The sequence below is a fragment of the Cotesia glomerata genome, linkage group LG6, assembly GCF_020080835.1.
Source record: "Cotesia glomerata isolate CgM1 linkage group LG6, MPM_Cglom_v2.3, whole genome shotgun sequence".
Taxonomy (NCBI): Eukaryota; Metazoa; Arthropoda; class Insecta; order Hymenoptera; family Braconidae; genus Cotesia; species Cotesia glomerata.
Window position 1 is genome coordinate 22,219,730 of NC_058163.1, and position 22,835 is coordinate 22,242,564.

The window sequence follows — 22,835 nt, forward strand, 5'->3', positions numbered from 1 at the left end:
TAGTTATTTTATCCATAATTATAACTAATGACATTAACAGGCGAGACCATCTTTTTCTCGCTTTGCTCTCACGGAGTTCAACGGAACTATCTCTGTCGCACTCCCAAAAGCAGAGCAATTGCAGTTTCGATTGGTTTCACGAAACGAATGAAATTTTTGAAAAAAACGCTTTGTGGTGAAATAGTTTATTAAATTATCTATTATCTCTGAAAACGTTTTTTCAAAATTTACATTCGTTTCGCTAAGCCGATTGAAACTGCAATCACTGGTCTCGGCTGTTAAAGTTAACAGTCACTTAACAATTTTTTATAACAAATAAATTTTTTATGAAAATAAATTTAGCAGATATTAAATAATTTTTAGAAATTTTTTTAACAAATAAATTATGGAAAAAATTTTTTTTCTATTTATTTTTTGTCATGATTTATTTATTTAAAAAAATTCTTAATATTATAAAGTATCTGCTAAATTAATTTTCATTAATTAATGACATTAAAATTAGCAGTCACTTTACCATTTTTTGACAAATAAATTTTTTCCAAAAAATTATTAAAAAAAAATTGCATTTTTTATTTTTCTACATGACAATTTTTTTTCTACTTTTTTTTCCATCATTTATATATTTGAAAAAATTCTTAAAACTATCAAATATCTGTTAAATTAATCTTCATTAATAATTATTAAGTAATTACTAAGTAAATTACACTGAGAATAGCAGACATCTGAGAATTTTTTTTTTATATATTTGCACTTGTAATTTTTGATAATTAATTTAGCGGATTTTTGATAATTATAAGAATTTTTGTAACGAATAAATTATGACAATAAATAATTATAAAAAAATTGACATTCAGAAATTTTGAAAAATTAAAAATGTAATTTCTTAAAAATAATTTTTTTTTTAAAAATTTGTTTGTTAAAAAAAATTAAAAAATTGTCAGTGACAGCTAAATTTAATGTCATTTCTAATTTTTTTACAATACTAAAGTTAGCCGACGTTTTTAATTTTTTAATTTTTTATCCATTAATTAAATTAGAACAAAAATATATTTTTAAAAAATTGCATTTAAAGTTTTTGAAATTTTTTACAAATGAAATTTTTTTTTTTCAATTTTTTTGTAATAATTTTCTAATAAAATTATTTACTTAATTTTCAAAATTTTTTTTTTAATTTTTAGATGTGAAATTTTTTTATTAAAATTTTTTATAATAATTTTATTATAAAAATCCTAAAGATTGACAGATGTCTGTTAATAATATACTAAATAAAAATAATTACTTACAGATGGTTAAAAGTCAAAATAGTGAAATGACATTTTCCTAATGAAAAAATAAAAAAAAAAACACTAGGTAAATATAAATAAATTACAATTATTATAATAAACAAATAAAATAAAATATCTTATGTATTTTTTTTGCAAAGAAGAAATTATAATTTTGCAATTAAAACTAAACAAACTATTTAAAATATAAATATCAAACAATAAGAATTAACAGTAGCCGCCATCTTGCCGTAAAATGACATGACAGTAATAAAAACATGTGAAAAATACGAAAATTATTAATTATTTAATTACAGATAGACTGAAAATACTAAAAAAGAATAAAAATAAATAAAGAAAACCTTTAAAAATAGATAATAAACATTAAAATAGTAAATAAAATAAAAAAAAATGATTGCGCAATCGCAAACTAGCGCAAGTGTAGTTCTCGGTGCAGGGACATATGCACTACCACATATAGGACACAAATAGTAATTCTAGATTGTTCCTTTCTCAAAGTACTTTAGCAAGTTAATGCGCGACATCTATCGCGGATCTAATATCACGGGTGCAACACCTGTATGCATGGGGTTTCTGCGTTAACAAACAGTCTACCGTACATATAATAAAGGACTGAGTTGACTAAAAGAAGAAATAAAAAGCTAGTTAATAAATCCTCGCGTTTTAAAAAGTTTAGTGTTGTTTTTCAGCTAAAGTGTTGTCACAGAGTAGAGAGAGTGCCCGGCGGGTCGTGTAGTAATCGGCCGCGCGGGATATTGGATATCCAGACAAGGAGCAGCACACAGCACAGGCCTTGGGTAGCTCGTGCCCGTGTGTAAGTAATTTTTTTAATGGATCCTACTATCGGCTGGTATCAACCGGAGCAGTTTGGGCCAGCTAAAGACTTGTGGCTGCAAATTTGGATCGCTGAGAAAGGCCTTGATACGTTGACATTAAAAAACGAAAACAGCATAGTAGGCTGTGGTGGCGGCGGCGGCGGTGGTGGGACGAACACTCTTGTTAACAGTGTTGGTGGTGGTGTACCAACAGCAATGGCTACTTCTGGCAACAAAGGCGCCCAGGACTTTGTTCCTCTCCAGGACAGTCACATCAACAATCACAGCAACGCGGCTGTTAACAACCGCGTTGCCCACCAGGAAGACCACCGGAATCACCAGACGACCAATCATCTCCAAAGGAGCTTACCAGTCACGTCAAATATGTACTACAACCCGTCTCGCAGGAAAAATGACAACCGAGCCAGCACTTATGGTCTCAATTACAACCACGACACCCTCATCGGCGAGTACGGAGGATGTCCTTGGAGGATTCCCAGCAAGCAGTACAGTCCAGGAATTATTGGGTAATTTTTTTTAACACCTGTCAGATTTTTTTAATTTTTTTTTTTTTTTTTTCCAGGGATTAGAATTTTTTTAAACGTAGTTAATACTTAGGAATAGTATGTCAGGTTGATTTTTTTTTACCAACATCTTTCGCTAGCCTTGAATATATTTAGAGAGTGGACCGCAATCCGCACGAGGGCGCTTACCAAGAGGTTAGAAATTACACGTGAGATTTTCTAAATCTTATGTTCAAGATGTTGGAATTTCAAGTGGAGTCTCCCTGGATTTTCTTACTTGGTTTTAGCCCTAGAATTTTTATGACCTGTCAGATAACACGCCTGGCAAATTTTATTACTCTAAAATTTTTATTAGCCGGATAATATTCTCAGGGGATTTATTTTAATCTCTATTTTTTTTTTTCACCAATTTTTATTGTTAGTTGTAAGACAAAAAAATTACCTTTTGTCATTTATTGACAGTGTTATTTACCAGTAAAATTCTTGACAGGATTTATTAGAAAATTTGTTAAGCTGATTTTATAAGTTTACAAATAGAAAAAGTATTATTTTATTTCTAGGTATTTTATGAGTCATTTATCTATCATTGATAAAGAAACTAAATATTGCTTGGAATGTAAAATTTGCTTGGAAAAATCGTGTGATATAATATGATGAAATAATTATTTTTTTTTTCTTTTTTTTCTTTTAGGCTTCATGAGGAAATAATTGACTTTTATAATTATATGTGTCCGACAATCGAAGAGCACAATTTGCGAATACGTGTTGTCAAGCGAATTGAGTCAATTATTTATGAACAATGGCCAGAGTCTAAAGTTGAGGTATTTGGAAGCTTTCGCACTGGCCTTTATCTGCCTACAAGGTTTGTTTTTTCTTAAATTACTGTTGGATAGATTTTTGCTGCAAATTCAAAACAATTTATAATAAATGGTTCTAATTTTTTATATTGCGGCGAAAATATTGGTCCTATAAACATTTAAAAAAAAAAAATGTTCTAAATTTTATTTTATAAAAAAAATGTCTTGTTTTTTTTCTTAAAATCAATAATTTCGGCGTAATTTTAAAAGTAAGATTCATAATTATCAAAAAATTTGAATCTTTGATAATTATGAATCTTAATTTTAAAATTACAGTGAAATTTTTTATCTTAAGAAAAAAACATGAGACATTTTTTTTATAAAATTAAATTTAGAACAACTTTTGTTTAAAAAATTTTTTATAAGACAAATATTTTCGCCGTAATAATAAAAATTTGAACCATTAATTTTGCGTTAAAAATTTTAACCCTAAATTTGACTCCAAAAATGATTTTTGATATTGCGGCGAAAATATTGGTCCTATAAAAAATTTTTTTAAACAAAAGTTCTCAATTTAATTTTATAAAAAAAATGTTGATTTATTTATTCAAATTGTTTGATGCAAAGGTATTGGCCGAATGGCAAACATATACATTGTAGTTTCAATTAAAGTACACGTAAGAAAAAAGATCAACGAAAAATAATCGGAATATAGTGATTCTAAAATAATAACATTCCAGGTGTACAAATAGTGATTATAAACTATCAGAAATATTATATTCTATCAATCAGTGATTATCAATTATCAATTACTAAAATTTTTTTTCTTGTTTTATTTTTATTTTCTTTCAAATTTAAAAAAATTTCTTAAATTTATCTTCTCTTTACAAATGCTATGTATTGTATAAAATCATTATTACTAAACATTCTACACATGAAAATGTAACATATTGTTGTAAATTGCCGAGGGCGTTTCTTTACAAATGAATAAATAAATATTAATTAAATGATATATATACATCATAAAATATGTCGATCATAAATTATATAAATTATATAAATCAGCTCCATGATAAATTTCGTATATAATAAGAAATTTATAGTAGTTTACATTTAATAAGTTACTTTGATGGTCTAGGCTCTGATTTAATATTTGAAGTTTATAGTTAGCTCTATCCTTCTTTATTCAGGAAGAATTCATAGGCACTAGTTTTGAAAGTATGATAGCTAAGCGAGTCAATTATTTAATGTCTCCTATGTTTTTTTCTTAGGATCAATAATTTCACCGTAATTTTAAAAGTAAGATTAATAATCATTAAAAAATTTGGATTTTTGATTTTAAATCTTAATTTTGGAATTACACCGAAAATATTGTTTTTTTTTTTTTTTTTTTTTTTTTTTTAATCATATATGAACACAGTTTTTTTTTTAATCACAGAAAGAACAAGATGATACTGAGTGAAAAAAAATTTCAGATAGTAGCTAGTATAATCCAGATTACAATAAGTATAATTCAGATATCACGTAGTATAATCTGGATTTTTCTAGGTACTATCTGAAACTTTTTTTCACCACAGATATCACTGAGTATAATCTGGGATGATATCCAGTGTCATTTTGTTCTTTCTGTGTAGGAAATATTTTTTTTATAAAATAAAATTTTGAACGTTTTTTAAAAAAATTTTTTATAGGACCAATATATTCGCCGTAATATTAAAAATTTGAACTATTTATTTAAAAATAGATTCAAAAAGAATCTTGAAATAAATTTTTTAATAAATTTTAATATTTTTAGTGATATCGATCTAGTTGTAATCGGAAGGTGGGCGAACCTCCCGCTGTTTACGTTAGAAAATAAGTTCCTGGAGTATGATATCGCTGAACCGAGCTCAATAAAGGTGTTGGACAAGGCTAGTGTACCAATAATCAAATTAACCGATAAAGAAACTGATATTAAAGTAGACATTAGTTTTAATATGAACAACGGCGTTAAATCTGCGGAGCTCATTAAAAATTACAAAAGACGTTTTCCAGTACTTGACAAACTCGTGCTTGTTTTAAAGCAATTTTTATTACAACGTGATTTAAATGAAGTTTTTACTGGAGGTATTTCATCTTACAGCTTGATTCTCATGACGATCAGTTTCCTGCAGGTATTAATTCTAATAATTTAATCAATATTTTATTTAAAACTACATTTGTATTAATAATTATTATTATTTAATTACAGTTACATCCTAGACAAAATGTACATGAAAATTCTAATCTAGGAGTTTTACTTATTGAATTTTTAGAGTTATACGGTAGAAAATTTAATTATGTTAAGACTGGCATTAGAGTTAAAGACGGCGGTACTTATATTTCTAAGGAAGAGGTAATTTTATTTTTATTTTTTAAATATTTAAATATCACACTAAAATATTTTATGAATTTTTTTAATAAATAAATTATAGCAAATATTTTTGCATTTAGAAGTTGTAAAAAATTATTTAAAAATAATTTTCTATACTTAATTTTTTTATCAAATAAAATTTAAATATAGTCAAGTATCTGCTAATTTGTGTAATTAAATAATCAGTAATTATTATTTACATTTTGTACTTATAGGTTCAACGAGACATGATTGATGGACACCGACCATCATTGTTGTGTATTGAAGATCCATTGACACCCGGTAACGACATCGGACGCAGCAGCTACGGAGCTCTCTATGTTAAAGATGCATTTGACTATGCTTATCATAATCTGGCTCAAGCTGTCAATCCAACAAATTTCATTGATTCTTCTAAGCATAGGTATTATATATTGTAAATTATATTTTTAAAATTTTCCAATTTTTAATTCCAGTCATTAATTATTATTATGTTTGTTTTTTATTTCAGTATACTGGGAAGAATAATCCGCGTTACTGATGAAGTAATAGAATACCGGAAGTGGATCAAAGACTCGTTTCCGAGTTCCGTCCTAGAATTAGACTCACTGTCAAGCTCGACTGGTTCAGACGCGTCAACTCTCTCAGCGCCTGCCAGTGATACTGTTAGTAATTGATAAAAAATTTTATTTTAAAAATACATTTTTAATTTGGTGCACTAGTTGAAACTTTAACTTAGAGAGAAAAAATTTTTTTTTAGCTAAGAATTTTATCTTAGCTTATGGCACGCCGTTTTAATCGCAAAATATTTTAGAACATAAAAAAAAAATTATTTTTTATTTAAAACACGAATTTTTTTTATGAACTAGAATATTAAAAATATAAAAATTTATGTCTTGACAATAGTTAGGAATCATTCTCTTGAAAAATTAAAAATATTTTTATTTAAAATATTAGAAAAAATTAGTTTTGTAAAAAAATTTTCTAAAAGAAATGTCTTGTATAATTTTTTCTCAGTTAAGATTTTTATCAAATTTTTTGCTAATTATAAAAAACTTAATTTTTTAATTGCAGTTTTTTTTATTGGTCTTAAGAAACAATTTTTTTTTTTTTTTTTAATTAAATTAAAAAAAATTTTTTTATACGACCAATATTTCTGCCGTAATATCAAAAATTTAACATTATTAATTATTAATTGTTATTTTGCTATTAAGGCAAAGATTTTGGCCCTTAGAATAACGTGCATACATTAAAAAAAAAAAAAAAAATGGACAGAAGTACCATTTTTGATCACTTGATGTTTTAGTTAATTTATAAAAAATTTAACTATTCAAGTAGAAATTTTATTGAATTTATAAATTAGTACATTTATACAAATTTAATTCATAAAGTCTTGCACTTATAGAAATATTTATACAATAATTTTATAATAAAAATTAAATAATTTGTTTAAATTATTAATTATTAAGTAATTTGAAAGAGCTGCTAACTCCGCCGCTAGCTCAACTAGATTACTTAATAATTAATAATTTAAATAAATTATTTAATTTTTGTTATAATTTGAAAATAAAGTGGCCAAAAAAGGTACACTGGCCACAAACGGTACTTCTACCCTAACTTAATTTAAAATAGTTAAGAAATTTTTGCAAGATTTTTATTATGGTTTATCATAACAAAAATTAACAAAATTAATGTAAATTTAATTTAAAGTATCTACCATAAAAGTACACGAAAAGAACAAGATGACACTGGATATCATCCCAGATTATAATGAGTGAAAAAAAATTTCAGATAGTACCTAGTATAATCCAGATTACAATGAGTATAATCCAGATTATAATGAGTATAATCCAGATATCACGTAGTATAATCTGGATTTTTTTAGCTACTATCTGAAATTTTTTTTCACCACAGATATCAATTTTCATGTATACAGATGAAAAAAAATTTTTTTTTTAAACTAAAATTGAAATCTATATAAAAAATTTAAGTTAATAAATTGTATGTTTTCATTTATTTTTAGGATTCAGAGCACAGTCGTGGGAATTCTCCAAACACAGGTGGACAGATAGAAGACCGCAATCGAGACCGCAATGCGTACAACAATCAACAGAATCAGTATACTCACAATCCGTGGAAAAAACCCTACAAAACTGGACATGGTAGACCTCGATATTAGACTAGAAAAATATAAAAAAATATAAATATAAATATATATATATATATATATATATATATATATATATATATATATAATATACATATATAGACACGCCGTTAAACGTTGAATATCGTTTTAGTAAATCACCAACACAGCTCGAGGGGAAGTTATCCGCGGGGAATAAATAACTCGCTGCATAACAAAGCTAAGAACTCCCACCACAACGGCATCATTAATAACACCAACAACAATAACAGTAGTAACACCAATAATAATAATAATATTAGCAATAACAACGGCGGCAGCCAGAGTCCTGGAACGAGGATTCAAGCTCAGAAGAGGAAGAAGACCTACAGCAACCGCGCGCCTGGTGACTGTGTACGGTGATGAAATTTCATCTAAGAATTGTTCTGCTGTTCAAGTGATTAATTGTTAAGGAAAACTGTTTGTTTGCCAAGGCGATTTCTCCTCAGGTAAACCCACGAGGCTTCTCGTCCAAATTAAATATTTATTAATAAATAATTTACAGATTTATTACACTGACGCAGAACTTACGGACATTTTATTGTTAAATGTTTTGTTAATATTTTATTAATATAAACATTTATTTAAAAGGTAAATTAAAACTTTGTAAAAATACGGTCTAGAGTTTTAAATATGTACATTAAGTTCGTCGTAGTTTAATGTATAAAGTTTCTGCATTTTATTTCGTATAAAAAAAAAAAAATGACAAAAAAATTATTTAAAAATAACGAAAATAAAAATATATATAAATATATAAAAAAAATACAATAATAATAATATTCATATTAATTATATTAATTATAATATTAATGATTATAAGTAATAAGTAAAAGTAATAATAATAATAGTTTTGATATTTTTTTTTCGATTTAAATTTTAATTATTAATATTTAATTGTAATAATTATTATTATCTATGATAATTAAAAATAATTGGTTCTTAAAACGTTTTAATAAATGAACCAAAGAATTGTTTTTCAACGTTTAACATGATTAATATCCCATGGATTTAATAATATGATAAACTGTCTCAGTTATCACTGTGATTTAATTATTGAACCATTTTTATCGTGGTCCGTTGGTATTATATAGATTTTTTTTTTTTTTTTTTTTTTTTTTTTTTTTTTTAACGAACAAAACTAACTATTTAATTAATAAAGTTTTGAGTTTGATAAAAAAAGTAATAAAGTGTTAGGTAATATATAAATAAATAAATAAATCGATTATTGCGATGTGATGCGTTTTATACACGGAAAGAACAAGTTGATACTGGGTATAATCCCAGGTTATACTGAATGAAAAAAAAAATTCAGATTTTAGCTAGTATAATCCAGATTATAATAAGTATAATCCAGATTACAATGAGTACACTGATAAAAAAATTAATTTGACTCAAGAGCCAAAATCTTGAACCAAGAATACCATTTTGAAGAAAATGATTTTCTTGCATCAAGAGAATAAATTCTTGAAACAGGAAATTATTCTTGGTTTAAAAAAATTTTCTTGTTTCAATAATTTATTGTCTTGGCTCAAGAAAATCATTTTTTTCAAAATGGTATTCTTGGTTCAAAATTTTGGCTATTGAGTCAATTTTTTATCAGTGTATAATCTAGATTACAATGAGTATAATCCAGATTATAATGAGTATAATCTAGATTATAATGAATATAATCCAGATTATAATGAGTATAATCTGGATATCTGGATTATACAGGATACTATCTCAGATTATATCCCATGTAATCTTACGCATTATAATCAGATATATTACTGGATAAAATAAGAGATTACAATGAGTACAATACAGATATCAGTCAGTATAATCCAGATTATACTGAGTGATATCTGGATTATACAGGATACTATCTCAGATTATATCCAGGGTAATCATACATATTATAATCATGTATATTACTGGGTGTAATAAAAGATTACAATGAGTATAATACAGATTATATCTAGTGTAATCTTACGCGATATAATCAGAGATACTACTGAGTATAAAATGGGAGATTACAATGAGTATAATCTAGAGATTACGCAGTATAATCTTGATTTTTTTAGCTACTATCTAAAATTTTTTTTTACCACAGATATCACTGAGTATAATCTGGGATGATATCCAGTATCATCTTGTTCTTTCCGTGTATTAATATTATTTTTATTAAAGATAGTATTTATTGATATGTACTGTTGTCGCAACTGTCTAAATAAGCAATTGATTGTGTTCATTATTTAAAACTATTAAGAAAAAATAATTGTCCGTACGGGAATCATAAATTAAAAAACCATTGCCACAAAAAAAAAAAAAAAAATTGTTAATGTAATTTAATCAATTGTACGTTTATTATTATATTAATATTTTTTATTATTCTTACTCGGGAGTATACTTTAAGAAAAAAAAAAAAAAATAATAATATCTGTTTTTTTTTCCCAATTTTTTTATTGCAATATTGTACCGTAGTTTTTCCGACAAAACAGTGTGTTAGTTTTTTACGCGAAACCTTATATATATATTCTTATAATGCTGATTTTATTTAATAATCCAACGTTTAAGTGGAACCACGTGAAAAATTGATAAAAATAAATTTTTAAATAATTATTAAGGATATACATGTTTGTAAATATTGTAAATTAATTTAAATATGAGAATCGTAAAATGTAATTGTTTAGTATACATGTAAAATAATTGTCTAGTTTTTTTTTTATATTTTAAATTCCATTAAATTAATTGCATAAATTTTTTTATATAGATTTGTGAGATAATTATTAAATTAAAAAACTAAAAAATAAGTAAATATAAATTCTTCCTTTTATCTAAAATAAAAAACCGAATATATTTAAATATGTAGGATATATTTTTTCTCATAATTAAATGCTTGATCGATTAAAATGTCAAATATATGTATACTAAGCTGTTTCTTATTAATTACATTTATTAATGAACTACATTTACAATCTATAAGTACAGAAATCAATAACAGATGTAATGTATGATGATTATGATGATGATATGGATTGTATGGATTAAAGCGACTGATATTCTGCATGAATGAAGCCTAAATAGATTATATGCTATTGTAATTTTATTTAATATGTATAAACTTACAAGACTGTATAGAAAGAAAAAAAAAAAAAAAAAAAAAAAAAAAAAAAAAAAAAGAGAAAAAAAGGTAAAAATTAAAAATAACAAAAAAAATAATTATTATTAAATAAATAAGCGGTCTTTGTAAGATATCACTTTATTTATATACAATACTGTATCATAATCTCAAGTACAAACATATAGTTCATTACGTTTCTTAATAAAATCAAAGGGCTTCTGCCTAGACAAATATTGTTTTTTTAATACTCACCTTTTGATAATTTTTTTTATTTTAATAGTCTAGATTATTAAGAGAATAGGAAAAATCTTGTATCCAGGATAGTCATATAAAGGCTGCATTCGAAAATATTCTATCTCTAGATACATAATTAAGAAAAGACCTTGTATCTTGTGAACTATTGATATTTTTAAAGGTATAAGCTCACCCCGATATTACACTCATCGAGACCTTTCATTTGAGTACCCATATCCATTTTTCATATATTTTATATATTTATATATATGTATTTGTATACATGAAAAATATATCAAAATGCATATGGGTACTCAAATGAAAGCTCTTGAAGAGTGTAACATCAGAATGAGCTTATAACTTTAAAAATATCAATAATTAATAAATGACCTTGTATCTTGTCAACTACTGACATTTTTAAAGAGATAAGCTCACCCTGACATTACGCTCATCGAGACCTTTCATTTGAGTACCCACATCAATTTTTCATATATTTATATATATTATATATATATATATATGTATATATGAAAAATATATCAAAATGCATGTGGGTACTCAAATGAAAGCTCTTGATGAGTGTAACATCGGGATGAGCTTATATCTTTAAAAACGTCAATAATTAAAAACTTACATTGCTATCTTGTCAACTAATGATATTTTTAAAGATATAAGCTCATTACGCCATTACACTTATCAAGACCTTTTATTTGAGTACCCACATCAATTTTTCATATATATATATATATATATGGAAAATATATCAAAGTGCATATGGGTACTCAAATGAAAGCTCTTGAAGAGTGTAACATCAAGATGAGCTTATATCTTTAAAAATATCCATAATTAAGAAATGACCTTGTATACTATGAACTATTGACATTTCTAATGATATAAGCTCATCCCGATGTTACACTCATCAAGACCTTTCATTTGAGTACCCACATCAATTTTTCATATATTTATATGTATTATATATATGAATATATGAAAATGCATGTGGGTACTCAAATGAAAGCTCTTGATGAGTGTGACATCGGAATGAGCTTATATCTGTAAAAACGTCAATATTTAAAAAAATACAGAGCAATTTAACAAAAGTCATTAATTAATAAATCAAAATTTTATTTATTTATAGTGTGAACTTGTGAAAGTCAGGGCAGTCACATAGTGACTGCAAGGATGCTAGCTTTTATTAATTAATATTGAAAATAAAAAAATTTTTTAAGATTTTCTATTTAAAATAGTAGATAGAAATATTTTTACTTAATTTTTAATTGATAAAAATTGTAAATAATTATTTCTGTGAAATTACAACTTCAGAAATTTTTATTTTAATTTAAAAAAACATAAATAATTATAAGTGACTAAAATTACTGAAAAAAATTATACAAAAATTGAGATATTTCAAAATTTTTTTTAGCAAATAAATTGTAGCAAGAATAATTTAACTTTTATAAGCTATTAAAAATTATAAATGCAATTTTTTAGTTTATTTTTGAAAAACAAAAAATGGTTGAATAATGAATAATAATAATTATGAAATAATGAACATACGGGTTTTATAATAAGAGTATAATTTATTTAATGCTTATTTTTTATAATAATCATGGCATTTTATTAGCTGTTTATTTCATTGAATGCCTTATCAATGATCGTGTAACAATACTTACAATGAAATTTTTATTCATGTTTTATTTTAAATTTAAATAATTACAACTCCTACCACGGCGTAAACTAAGGTTGCTTTGATGGTGTTAAAGAAGACCAACTTAATTGTCCTTCTTAGCGAGCTCCTCGGGGGTACGTTTGTTGAAACCCCAGATTGGATTCATATCAAGTAATCTGATACGTTTCAATTGAGCGGCTTGATTTTCTTTACTGAATGATTCCGGTAGCGGAGAGTAAACTGTAAAATAAATTTTATTCAACAAATCCATCCAGGAAATAAATGGAATAAAATATAAAATTTATTTTACGAACCGTTGAATTTAATGTACAAGAACATCCACAGAGCTATACTGATACCAATGCAGACACAACCGATGATTGCCTTCCAGTGTCCGTCTGGAGCTTCAAGCTCTGCGAAAGTTTGACAGAAACTTGCACGGTACAGTTCTTTCTTTTCGATTAATGACAATTTTTTCCAGTCACCTTTTTCTTTTTCTCTCAGTGCCTATTAAAAAATTAATTATTGGTAATTAATCTTTAGAAGCTCTAAAAAATTATAAATACAATTTTTAAAAAATAACTTTTTATGTCTTATAAAAAAAAAAAAATTATCAAGTATCAGATGATTTAACTAAAAAAAAAAAATTCTATTAAGGGGGAACACCACTGTGACGATAAAAAAAAAAAAAAGTAATTTTCGGGAATTTTTTTCACTAGAAAAAATTTTCCCCTCCATGGTCACATCGATAAATCAAAAACGTATCATCTGAAAATAAAAACCCAAATTGCTTTTTAATCAGTAAGGATGTAATTATCGTTGCACGTACGGAATTTTGAAAATTTTTATTTTCAAAAAAATGGCGACTGATTGAAAATTTTCTCATTATTTTTACTGTTCTTTTTTTGTTTTAACTCCGCTAAAAAAATTTTTAAAATCAAAATTTTTTAAATTTCATACGTGCAACGATAACTACATCCTTACTGATAAAAAAGCAATTTGGGTTTTTATTTTCAGATGATCCGTTTTTGAATTATCGATGCGACCATGGAGGGAGAAATTTTTTCTAGTGCTCTACGAGATTGTTAATAACTTTATAATAATTAAATATTTTTTAATAAAAATTTAGGGTTATAATCTTTAATGTACCCTTAATAAAATAAATAAAATCCGATCCCCAAATTCCTTTATTTTCCCTGTCAAAAAAATTCCCAAAAATCACTTTTTTTTTTTCGATCGTCACAGTGGTGTTCCCCCTTAAATTTTTGTGACAGAAAAAAATGACATAAAAAAAATTATTAAATATCAGCTGATTTAATTTTTCTAAAGAAAAAGTTCTATTAAATTTTTGTGACAGAAAAAAATGACATAAAAAAAAAATTATTAAATATCAGCTGATTTAATTTTTCTAAAGAAAAAAATTCTATTAAATTTTTGTGACAGAAAAAAATGACCAATTAAAAAATCAGAAGCTACTGAATTAAATTTATACTATTTATTTTCGAACAAGCGACGCCAAAAATATATTTATTTTTTACCTCAAGGTCAGGAGTCATCTCCTTGAATCTGATTGAAGGGAATGGGTAGTCCCAAAGATCCATGTAGTGAGGCTCGCCGTTTATACCGTACCCGACAATTTCGCGCTTGCCGATTTTCTTAACGTACGGTGGCACAAAAGGAACCTCCTCATGTACGCTGGACATCATCCTCGACGGCACGACTCGGCTGTTGAGCCTTAAGCACGTCACCAAGAGCTTCCCAGCCATTGTCTGAAAAATCGATAGTTTATCAAATATAATTAATATTAATTCATTAAAATATCCCAAGTTTCTGATGTCACAATTTATGTCAATTTATCAATTAATACGCAACATAACATCTTGACCATTGCATTTATTATTAATAATTGTTATCGTGAAATTTTCTCATGCTGATTACCTAATCGATATCACAGCTACTCTACGTCGTAATATTTGTCAATCAAAACTAGCTTCACTTATTAAAAAAATTCTCTCAATTACCTGTCACTACAGTTGGAAGTTTTTTCTCTACTAATTAGTGTTATTTTTTTAATAAAACAATAATTACCGTCTGTGATTTTTTTCCTTAAAACACAGTAGAATATGGCTACGATGAAATCTTCAGGCAGCCATTAAATAAAGGCCAGACTCGGAGACCGCAAATTTTGTAGAGGGAAGCACTTGATTATTTTACTATCGTACTGAAGTTAGCTGACAGCTGTCAATTTTTTTAATTTTTATGAGAATTAATTTAGCAGATAAGTATTTAATAATTTTTAGAATTTTTCTAGCAAATAAATTATGAAAAAAAAAAATAAGAAAAAAAGATTGACGTCGAAATTTTAAAAAATTGTAAATGCAATTTTTTAAAAATGATTTTTCAAAAAAAATTTATTTATTAAGTAAAATTAAAAAATTATCAAGTGACTGCTAACTTTAATATCATTTAATTTTTATAATATTTTTACAATTCAATGTGAAAATTAATTTAGTATATATGTAATAATTTAAAAAATTGTATAGCAAATAAATTGTGGCAAAAAAAATTGACGTAGAAATTAAAAAAAATAAAAAATCCAATTCTTAAAAAATAATTTGTTTTTGATAAATAAAATTAAAAATTTGTTAACTGCTTACTTTAATCTCATCGAATCAATTACAGTAAAAAAAAAGCTTATAAAAATTTCTATTAATTATTTTCTTTAATTTTCACATGTCAAATTTTTTTAATTTTTTAATTAAATTATTTTGATAATAATTTTATTGTCACAAAATTCTAAAAAAATTTTTAATGTCTGTTAACTTTAGTGTCATTATTTTATAACTTTTTTTTTGGTAAGAAAATTAGCAAATTATTATCAATTTTATTATAAATTTTTTTTTAATTACTAAAACAATTTTTAATTATTTATTTTTTACTAAAATATTTATTTTTATTAAAATAATTTTTTGTAATTAAGAAGAAATATTCAAAAATTTTAATTAAACAAAACTAGACAATAATTAAAAAATTTTCTTACTCAAAATAATAATGTTTTATTATTATTGTTATTTTTATTTATTGTTAAACTTCTAATTAAAATAATAATAAATAGTTTAAAATTACTTGTCAAATAATCAACTAGATGGCGTTAAAAACAAGTTTCAATTCTTACAATTTTAGTAGATCGATGCCGAAATTTCTTTTCCACGCTTCTGCTCGCGAACACCGTACGTACACTGATTATTAAACAATTATTTAATAAATAATATGTGTATTTAATGAAAAATATCTTATTTTGATAGAACGGTATTTATTGTTTTTTTAATTAAATCAATCTGTTGAAATTGATCGCTCGAAATTCTTGGGATTACACTGGATTTTATATCATTGTATTTCATTCACCTGTGCTTGACTCCATTATTACTCTTCAAACCTTAAAAAAATAATTTAATTATAATTAAAAAAAAGAATAATTACCAGTTTTTATTGCTATTATAAAAATTATTGTTTTATTGAGTTGTAATTAGTTCTGATGAATTTGTGATCAGCGTGAGAGTAAATGTCAACAGTGATCTAACCTAACTTTTAGTTTTTCACTTTAAATAATTTTTTTTAAGTGATTGATAATTAATAAATTTTTATTTAATTATAGAAAATGTTCACTGCAAGCGCTAAAATAATCAAAGCCGGCGGGGCTGAGCCCGACCAGTTTGAGTCTGGAATCTCTCAAGCTCTTCTTGAGCTGGAAACGAACAGCGACCTCAAGTCCCAATTGAGAGAGCTCCACATCACCAAAGCACGTGAAATTGATGTCAACAACAAGAAGGTACTTGCTACAATTATTTATTATTAATAAATAATTATAATACATTAAAATTAGTAAACCCTTAATTAATGTTTAATTTTCTTGAATGAACAAATTTTTAATTTATTAAAATTTTTTTGTGCCATAATTTATTTTTAATTAATTTTTTAAATTATTAAATATCTGATGAATTAATTTTGATTTAATTAATTTAATATAATAAACTAATTTTTATTTGTTATTATAATAATTAATTTTATTTTTTACAGTCAATCATCGTGTACGTTCCGATGAACAAATTGAAACAATTCCAAAAGGTCCAGACACGCTTGGTACGTGAATTGGAGAAGAAATTCTCTGGTAAACATGTTATGTTTGTTGGTGACAGAAAAATTCTGCCAAAGCCAACCCGTAAGACACGTACAAAGAACAAGCAGAAGAGGCCAAGAAGGTACTTAGTTATTTTTCTACAATTATTATTTACCTATTAATATCAATATTAATATTGATAAATTTAATAAATTCATATTTATATTAATAATTATTTTTGTCTTCAGCCGTACATTGACCGCTGTGTACGACGCTCTGCTTGAAGATTTGGTGTACCCAGTAGAAATCGTCGGCAAACGTATCCGAGTGAAGTTGGATGGTTCTCAATTGATCAAGGTTCATCTTGACAAGAACGAGCAAACCAACATCGAGCACAAAGTAATTTCATTTTTTATTATTGAGCGTTTGTGTATTTATTTATTAAAATTTTTTAAGTTAATTATTGATTATCTTGCTTATTTTTTTTAGGTTGACACTTTTGCTGGAGTTTACAAGAAGTTGACTGGTCGTGATGTCACGTTTGAATTCCCTGAATCTTACGTGTAATTTTTAAACACAATAAAACAAATGATTAAGATATAATTATAAAATTGGTTTTATTTATTTTTAAAAATTATTTAATACTTCAAATATTTTTAAATTAATTTTTAGTTTTAAGTTTGTATTTTAAAATGATACTTATTAAGATGATACAAATCAATTATTATAAAAAAAGTATTTTCAAAAATTTTCATTAATTTTTTAAAACTAAGTTTTTAGTGTTATTATATTTTTTTTAAAAATAAGAAAAATTTTGTCTCCAGGACAGTCATATGACAAAATCTGTTTTTTTTAGTGAAGTTCAGTGTCATTGCAAAGGTTTTGACTTGAATTTGTGTCTTTTTAAGGTTTCATATCATTCTCACCGATAATCAATTTATGATGATTAGTATTTAGGCTTCATTCGACAATGCTCTATCTCTTGATACATAATTAAGAAATTACCTTGTATCTTGTGAACTATTGACATTTTTAAAGATATAAGCTCATCTCGATGTTACACTCATCGATAACTTTCATTTGAGTACCCACATCAATTTTTTCATATATTTATATATATATGAAAAATATATAAAAATGCATGTGAGTACTCAAATGAAAGCTTTCGATGAGTGTAACATCAGGATGAGCTTATATCTTTAAAAATAATAGTTTAAAAAAACTAAAAACACGCTTTTTATAGAAAACCAAACTAAAAAATAGAAAATAAATTTAAATTAAGAATAGTGTTAAAAATTTCAATAAATATAAATTAATAATAGTGTAAATAAAAAAATGTATTTTATTTTAAAAAAGCGTGAGGTGCATGGTGTCAATAGTTATAAATATTTTATTGACAGATATGAGTAGAGTGATTATCATTTTGATAATATCTTAAAAGCACCCCACGCTTTTTAAAATAAAATACATTTTTTTTATTTACACTATTATTAATTTATATTTATTGAAATTTTTAACATTATTCTTAATTTAAATTTATTTTCTATTTTTTAGTTTGGTTTTCTATAAAAAGCGTGTTTTTAGTTTTTTTAAACTATTATTTATTTTTTACTTTTTAGTTTGGTTTATTTATAAAAGCGTGATTTTTTAGTTTTTTTAAACTATTATTTGTTGATTATCAAAAATATTCAGGCGCGCAAATTATCCATGGAGAGTTACATACTGACATACTGACATACTGACATACAAGTGAAGCTAATAAAAAATAATTATTTATAAATATTATAAATACGGGGAATCAGAGTTCGATTTCGGAGAGCGAGCCTGAGAAACGGCTACCAGAACCAAGGAAGGCCGCAGGCGCGCAGATTACCCACGGAGAGTTACATACTGACATACTGACAAACTGACATACAAGTGAAGCTAATATAAAGCGTGTAAAAATATCAATAATTAAAAAATGACCTTGTATCTTGTAAACTATTAAAATTTTTAAAGGTATAAGCTCACCCTGACATTACACTAATCGAGACCTTTCATTTGAGTACCCACATGCATTTTGATATATTTTTCATATATAAATATATAAAATATATGAAAAATTGATGTGGGTACTCAAATGAAAGGTCTTGATGAGTGTAATGTCAGGGTGAGCTTATATCTTTAAAAAAGTCAATATTTAAGAAATGACCTTATATCTTGTCTACTGATATTTTTAAAGATGTAAGCTCACCCTGACATTACACTCATCAAGACCTTTCATTTGAGTACCCACATCAATTTTTCATATATTTTATATATTTATATATGAAAAATATATCAAAATGCATGTGGGTACTCAAATGAAAGCTCTTGGTGAGTATAACATCGGAATGAGCTTATATCTTTAAAAGTCAATATTTAAGAAAGTACACTGCGATTTAACAAAAGTTAATATTTAATAAATCAAAATTTTATTTATGGTTCACAAGTAATGGCAGTCACATAGTGACTGCAAGGTTGTTAGTTAATATAAAAATTTAAACAATTTTTAGTATTAGTTTTAAAAAAAAATTTAATAATTTAAAACTAACAACAATAATTAATGTAATTGAAGCTTTATTTTAAATCTTAGTTACAAAAAATTTAATTGAAAATTTAATCTTTTCTCAAGCTACAGTAGTCATCTTCGATTCCATCTTTAGTAATTATTTTAATAGTGATTCCATCACCGGTTAAAATGTCTCGCTCAGCTGCTGATATAAAGACATCCTTGATGATGCTCAGAGCACGTTCTTTACTCAGTGGTTCCTTTTGAACGCCTTCCTGGTTTTTATGTCCAACCTAAAAACAAAATTTATCAAGAAGAAATTAATTCAATTTGATTGAATGTAACTGATTATTAAAATATAATCAATTACTGTACCTGGTTATCAAGAAGAGGCTGTAATAAGGCACCAGAAGAGCCACCAGCTCGGTACATATTCCTCTCGCAGTGACCAATCGGGTCGTAGCTGAAGATGCAGCCCTCTCCATTTTCGTCTAAGCCTGCGAGGATGTTGCTGATGTAGTACGGGAAGAATCTCTTATAGTACAACATCGTGGACATCATCTGGGCTGCAGCTGGGGTTGACATTTCTTTCAGATGTTCATGTTTGTACATCTGAAAAAAAAAAAAAAAAAACAAAAAAAAAATTATAATAATTATTATCACAAAATTGAGAAACATTTGACAGGTATTAAAATTAAAAAAAAAATAAATTATAACATTAAAAATTAAAATGAAATTTTTCTTATTAAAAAAATTATCACAAAAAAATTAAAAGATAAATTTGACATTTAGAAAATTTTTAAAATTATAAATAAACATTCCCTTATTAAAAAAAAAGATTTGAAAAGATTCACTCCAGGCAACTATATATCTATATATAGCAGTCAACTCAAATCTTTTAGAATCTTTTTAAACTTTTTTTTTTAATAAGGGTTTTACTGATTAAATTTTATATAATTTAATTAATCAAAAAAATTTTTGATTAATGTCCGCTGAAATTAGGATCATAATTAAAAAAATTATCCACTTGAACATTTATTAATTTTATTTAATAAAAAAAATAAATTCTTAATAGAAAAATATTGAAAAAAAAGTTTAGAAAATCCAAATGAGCATGCCTTAAGCGCTCATGTCATACATAAATTATTTAGATCATAACAAAAATTATTTGTTTTTAATTTGAATTTTCCTGCGAGTAGTGTTATCCCCTCTGTAGGTCGAGCTAAAGAAAAATTTTAACAGATGATAATACAATTAGTAATTATACCATCATGTATATATAGTTTCTGCTTGTTTATAGTTATTTCAATTCTGTTTATGAAAAATAATATAAGGTAAAAGCCCCAATATATGATCATATACTGGTACATGATCATATATTGGGGCTTTTACCTTATATGGCTGCCGAAATCGCAGAAAAAGTCACCGAACTGACAATCGAAAAAAATTATAATACTGAAGTTAGCCGTCAGCTGTCAATTTAAAAAATTTTCATACCAAATCAATTACAATAAAAAAATGCTTCTAAAAATTTTCACTTGTAATTTTTACTAAGTTTCACATGTGAAATTTTTAAATTAAATTTTTTTTATAATAATTTAATTGTCATAAAATTCTAAGAATATTTTTTGTCTGTCAACTTCAGTGTCATAAAAAATTAACTGTATCGAAACGGAATTATTTTGACACGCAATTTTCACAAGGGTTTTGATAAATTTCCTCAGGAATAAAACAAAAAAAAATTAAATTGTTAAAGTGATTTTTGACAACGTTGTGGTGCTATCAAGCCCAGTGCTCCCGTGAATACTACGCTCTTATTCATTTAATTCATCAGAAAAACGAGTTTTTTCGGAGAAATCTTATTTAATCGATAAGAAAATTTTTTAAACGTGTTCTGTAGTTACTATTATTTATTTCAATATGCTTTTTATCCATAATTTTTTTTGTTTAAATTATGAAAATCACGTTTTAATCGAAAACACGATTTTTAGGCGAGAGTAGAGCATACCTGCGCGCTTCGCACTTAAGGCATGCAAAAGTGAATTATTTTTTTAGAACTTATTTTTTCTTCTAAAATTTTCTTATCATAATTTATTTGATAAAAAAATTCTAAAAATGTCTTGTAAATAATTTACCTGCATGCGAGCAGCGAGGATTCGCGTAAATGTCAAAATGTCGCACCAGCACCCGGAACATCCTAAGACAGTCCTATCAGAGAGGGTGAACAGCTTTTCTTGGTTCCTGGTGTAAATACTGTACCCGGAGCTGAGACGTGTCTCGCTGGCAATAATAGCATACCCTGGTCCGGCAATGGCTACTACACTCCTATAAACCGTAACAAAATCAATTAATAAAATTAATAAATGACATTAAAGTTAGCAGTCACTTGACAATTTTTTAATTTTTTTTAATAAAAAAATGTCCCAAAAATTAAAAAAAAATTGCAATTTTTTCAATTTTTTTTCATAACTTTCTTTGTTATAAAATTCTTAAAATTATTAAAAATATTCTAAATTAATAATTATAAAAATAACAAAGTCATGTTAGGTTAAATCAAATACATACCCTCCGTTGTCGGCGTACGGACTAAATTGGACTTTTTTCGCTCCAGCAGCATAGTCTGGCAAGTTTCTTCCCGCAGATTCGTTGATCATCGCCATAGCTATCTTCTTTTATTAAAAATTTATATTAACAATTTATTTACTTGATAAATTCTCCAAGATAGAATGACAACACACTTTTGCTTGTAGCTTCTGTTAAATTTTTTCATATATATATATATATATACATCACAATTATATTCTTTATTTAATCAGCCGGTACAGATTCAGAATATTAACTCAACAGTAGCCGATAGGTGACGACACAGGTTATGAATTTTTGCGGCAGACAGAATTTAAATAAATAAAACTGCATCTGACAGATGTCCTTACAGTAAAATTCATAAAAATAAATTTATTTATAAATTTATGTGTAATTTTAATGACAACTTACCTTTAAATTGGATCAGTGCTAATTATTCATTATTTTTTTTTAATAAAATAAAAAAAATGACAGCTATCAGCTGATTCCAGCATGGCTTCTTAATAATTAAAAAACTGTTTTAAATTTATGAAAATAAAGTTAGCTGACATCTAAAAAATTTTATGATTTTTTATGAAAATTAATTTAGCCGACATCTAAAAATTTTTAGAATTTTTTCCTTTC

At 25.7% G+C, this 22,835-nt stretch overlaps 4 protein-coding genes across 6 annotated transcripts; 2 read left to right on the forward strand and 2 right to left on the reverse strand.

Moving 5' to 3' along the window:
- Nucleotides 1–1,772: 1,772 nt before the first annotated feature.
- LOC123266619 (terminal nucleotidyltransferase 4B-like) lies at nt 1,773–8,738 on the forward strand. The gene is made up of 8 exons (XM_044730938.1): nt 1,773–2,625; nt 3,314–3,484; nt 5,215–5,572; nt 5,650–5,793; nt 6,027–6,214; nt 6,302–6,455; nt 7,814–7,952; nt 8,091–8,738. Exons 1-8 carry the CDS (start codon nt 2,114–2,116, stop codon nt 8,336–8,338), a joined length of 1,914 nt encoding a protein of 637 aa, XP_044586873.1. The 5' UTR covers nt 1,773–2,113; the 3' UTR covers nt 8,339–8,738.
- Nucleotides 8,739–12,872: 4,134 nt separating this feature from the next.
- LOC123266621 lies at nt 12,873–15,213 on the reverse strand. Of its 3 annotated transcripts, none has more exons than XM_044730940.1 (4): nt 15,070–15,213; nt 14,520–14,750; nt 13,296–13,488; nt 12,873–13,221 (listed from the first exon to the last, which is right to left on the reverse strand). In XM_044730940.1, exons 2-4 carry the CDS (start codon nt 14,745–14,747, stop codon nt 13,085–13,087), a joined length of 558 nt encoding a protein of 185 aa, XP_044586875.1. In that variant the 5' UTR covers nt 14,748–14,750; nt 15,070–15,213; the 3' UTR covers nt 12,873–13,084. The 3 variants fall into 3 exon arrangements, with proteins under 3 accessions (XP_044586875.1, XP_044586876.1, XP_044586877.1); XM_044730941.1 differs by lacking the exon at nt 15,070–15,213 and adding an exon at nt 15,003–15,020; XM_044730942.1 differs by lacking the exon at nt 15,070–15,213 and adding an exon at nt 14,920–14,937.
- Nucleotides 15,214–16,096: 883 nt separating this feature from the next.
- Nucleotides 16,097–17,701, forward strand: LOC123266620 (40S ribosomal protein S7). The gene is made up of 5 exons (XM_044730939.1): nt 16,097–16,211; nt 16,637–16,810; nt 17,059–17,240; nt 17,347–17,497; nt 17,588–17,701. The coding sequence occupies exons 2-5, from the start codon at nt 16,640–16,642 to the stop codon at nt 17,663–17,665; spliced, it is 582 nt and encodes a 193-aa protein (XP_044586874.1). The 5' UTR covers nt 16,097–16,211; nt 16,637–16,639; the 3' UTR covers nt 17,666–17,701.
- Nucleotides 17,702–19,679: 1,978 nt separating this feature from the next.
- Nucleotides 19,680–22,406, reverse strand: LOC123267228 (proteasome subunit beta type-1). The gene is made up of 4 exons (XM_044731780.1): nt 22,194–22,406; nt 21,764–21,953; nt 20,004–20,240; nt 19,680–19,921 (listed from the first exon to the last, which is right to left on the reverse strand). The coding sequence occupies exons 1-4, from the start codon at nt 22,286–22,288 to the stop codon at nt 19,736–19,738; spliced, it is 708 nt and encodes a 235-aa protein (XP_044587715.1). The 5' UTR covers nt 22,289–22,406; the 3' UTR covers nt 19,680–19,735.
- Nucleotides 22,407–22,835: the final 429 nt, after the last annotated feature.

What these genes read in the sequence shown, in the direction of transcription:
- LOC123266619 (XM_044730938.1), top strand. Translation starts at nt 2,114, where the DNA reads ATGGATCCTACTATCGGCTGGTATCAACCGGAGCAGTTTGGGCCAGCT. An exon ending in TACAGTCCAGGAATTATTGG is followed by an intron (nt 2,626 to 3,313) that starts GTAATTTTTTTT and finishes TTTTTCTTTTAG; the next exon opens with GCTTCATGAGGAAATAATTG. An exon ending in TGACGATCAGTTTCCTGCAG is followed by an intron (nt 5,573 to 5,649) that starts GTATTAATTCTA and finishes ATTTAATTACAG; the next exon opens with TTACATCCTAGACAAAATGT.
- LOC123266621 (XM_044730940.1), bottom strand. Translation starts at nt 14,747, where the DNA reads ATGGCTGGGAAGCTCTTGGTGACGTGCTTAAGGCTCAACAGCCGAGTC. An exon ending in AGATGACTCCTGACCTTGAG is followed by an intron (nt 13,489 to 14,519) that starts GTAAAAAATAAA and finishes ATTTTTTAATAG; the next exon opens with GCACTGAGAGAAAAAGAAAA. An exon ending in CTTGTACATTAAATTCAACG is followed by an intron (nt 13,222 to 13,295) that starts GTTCGTAAAATA and finishes TTTATTTTACAG; the next exon opens with TTTACTCTCCGCTACCGGAA.
- LOC123266620 (XM_044730939.1), top strand. Translation starts at nt 16,640, where the DNA reads ATGTTCACTGCAAGCGCTAAAATAATCAAAGCCGGCGGGGCTGAGCCC. An exon ending in TTGATGTCAACAACAAGAAG is followed by an intron (nt 16,811 to 17,058) that starts GTACTTGCTACA and finishes TATTTTTTACAG; the next exon opens with TCAATCATCGTGTACGTTCC. An exon ending in AAGCAGAAGAGGCCAAGAAG is followed by an intron (nt 17,241 to 17,346) that starts GTACTTAGTTAT and finishes TTTTGTCTTCAG; the next exon opens with CCGTACATTGACCGCTGTGT.
- LOC123267228 (XM_044731780.1), bottom strand. Translation starts at nt 22,288, where the DNA reads ATGGCGATGATCAACGAATCTGCGGGAAGAAACTTGCCAGACTATGCT. An exon ending in CCGTACGCCGACAACGGAGG is followed by an intron (nt 21,954 to 22,193) that starts GTATGTATTTGA and finishes TACGGTTTATAG; the next exon opens with GAGTGTAGTAGCCATTGCCG. An exon ending in AGCCTCTTCTTGATAACCAG is followed by an intron (nt 19,922 to 20,003) that starts GTACAGTAATTG and finishes TTTTGTTTTTAG; the next exon opens with GTTGGACATAAAAACCAGGA.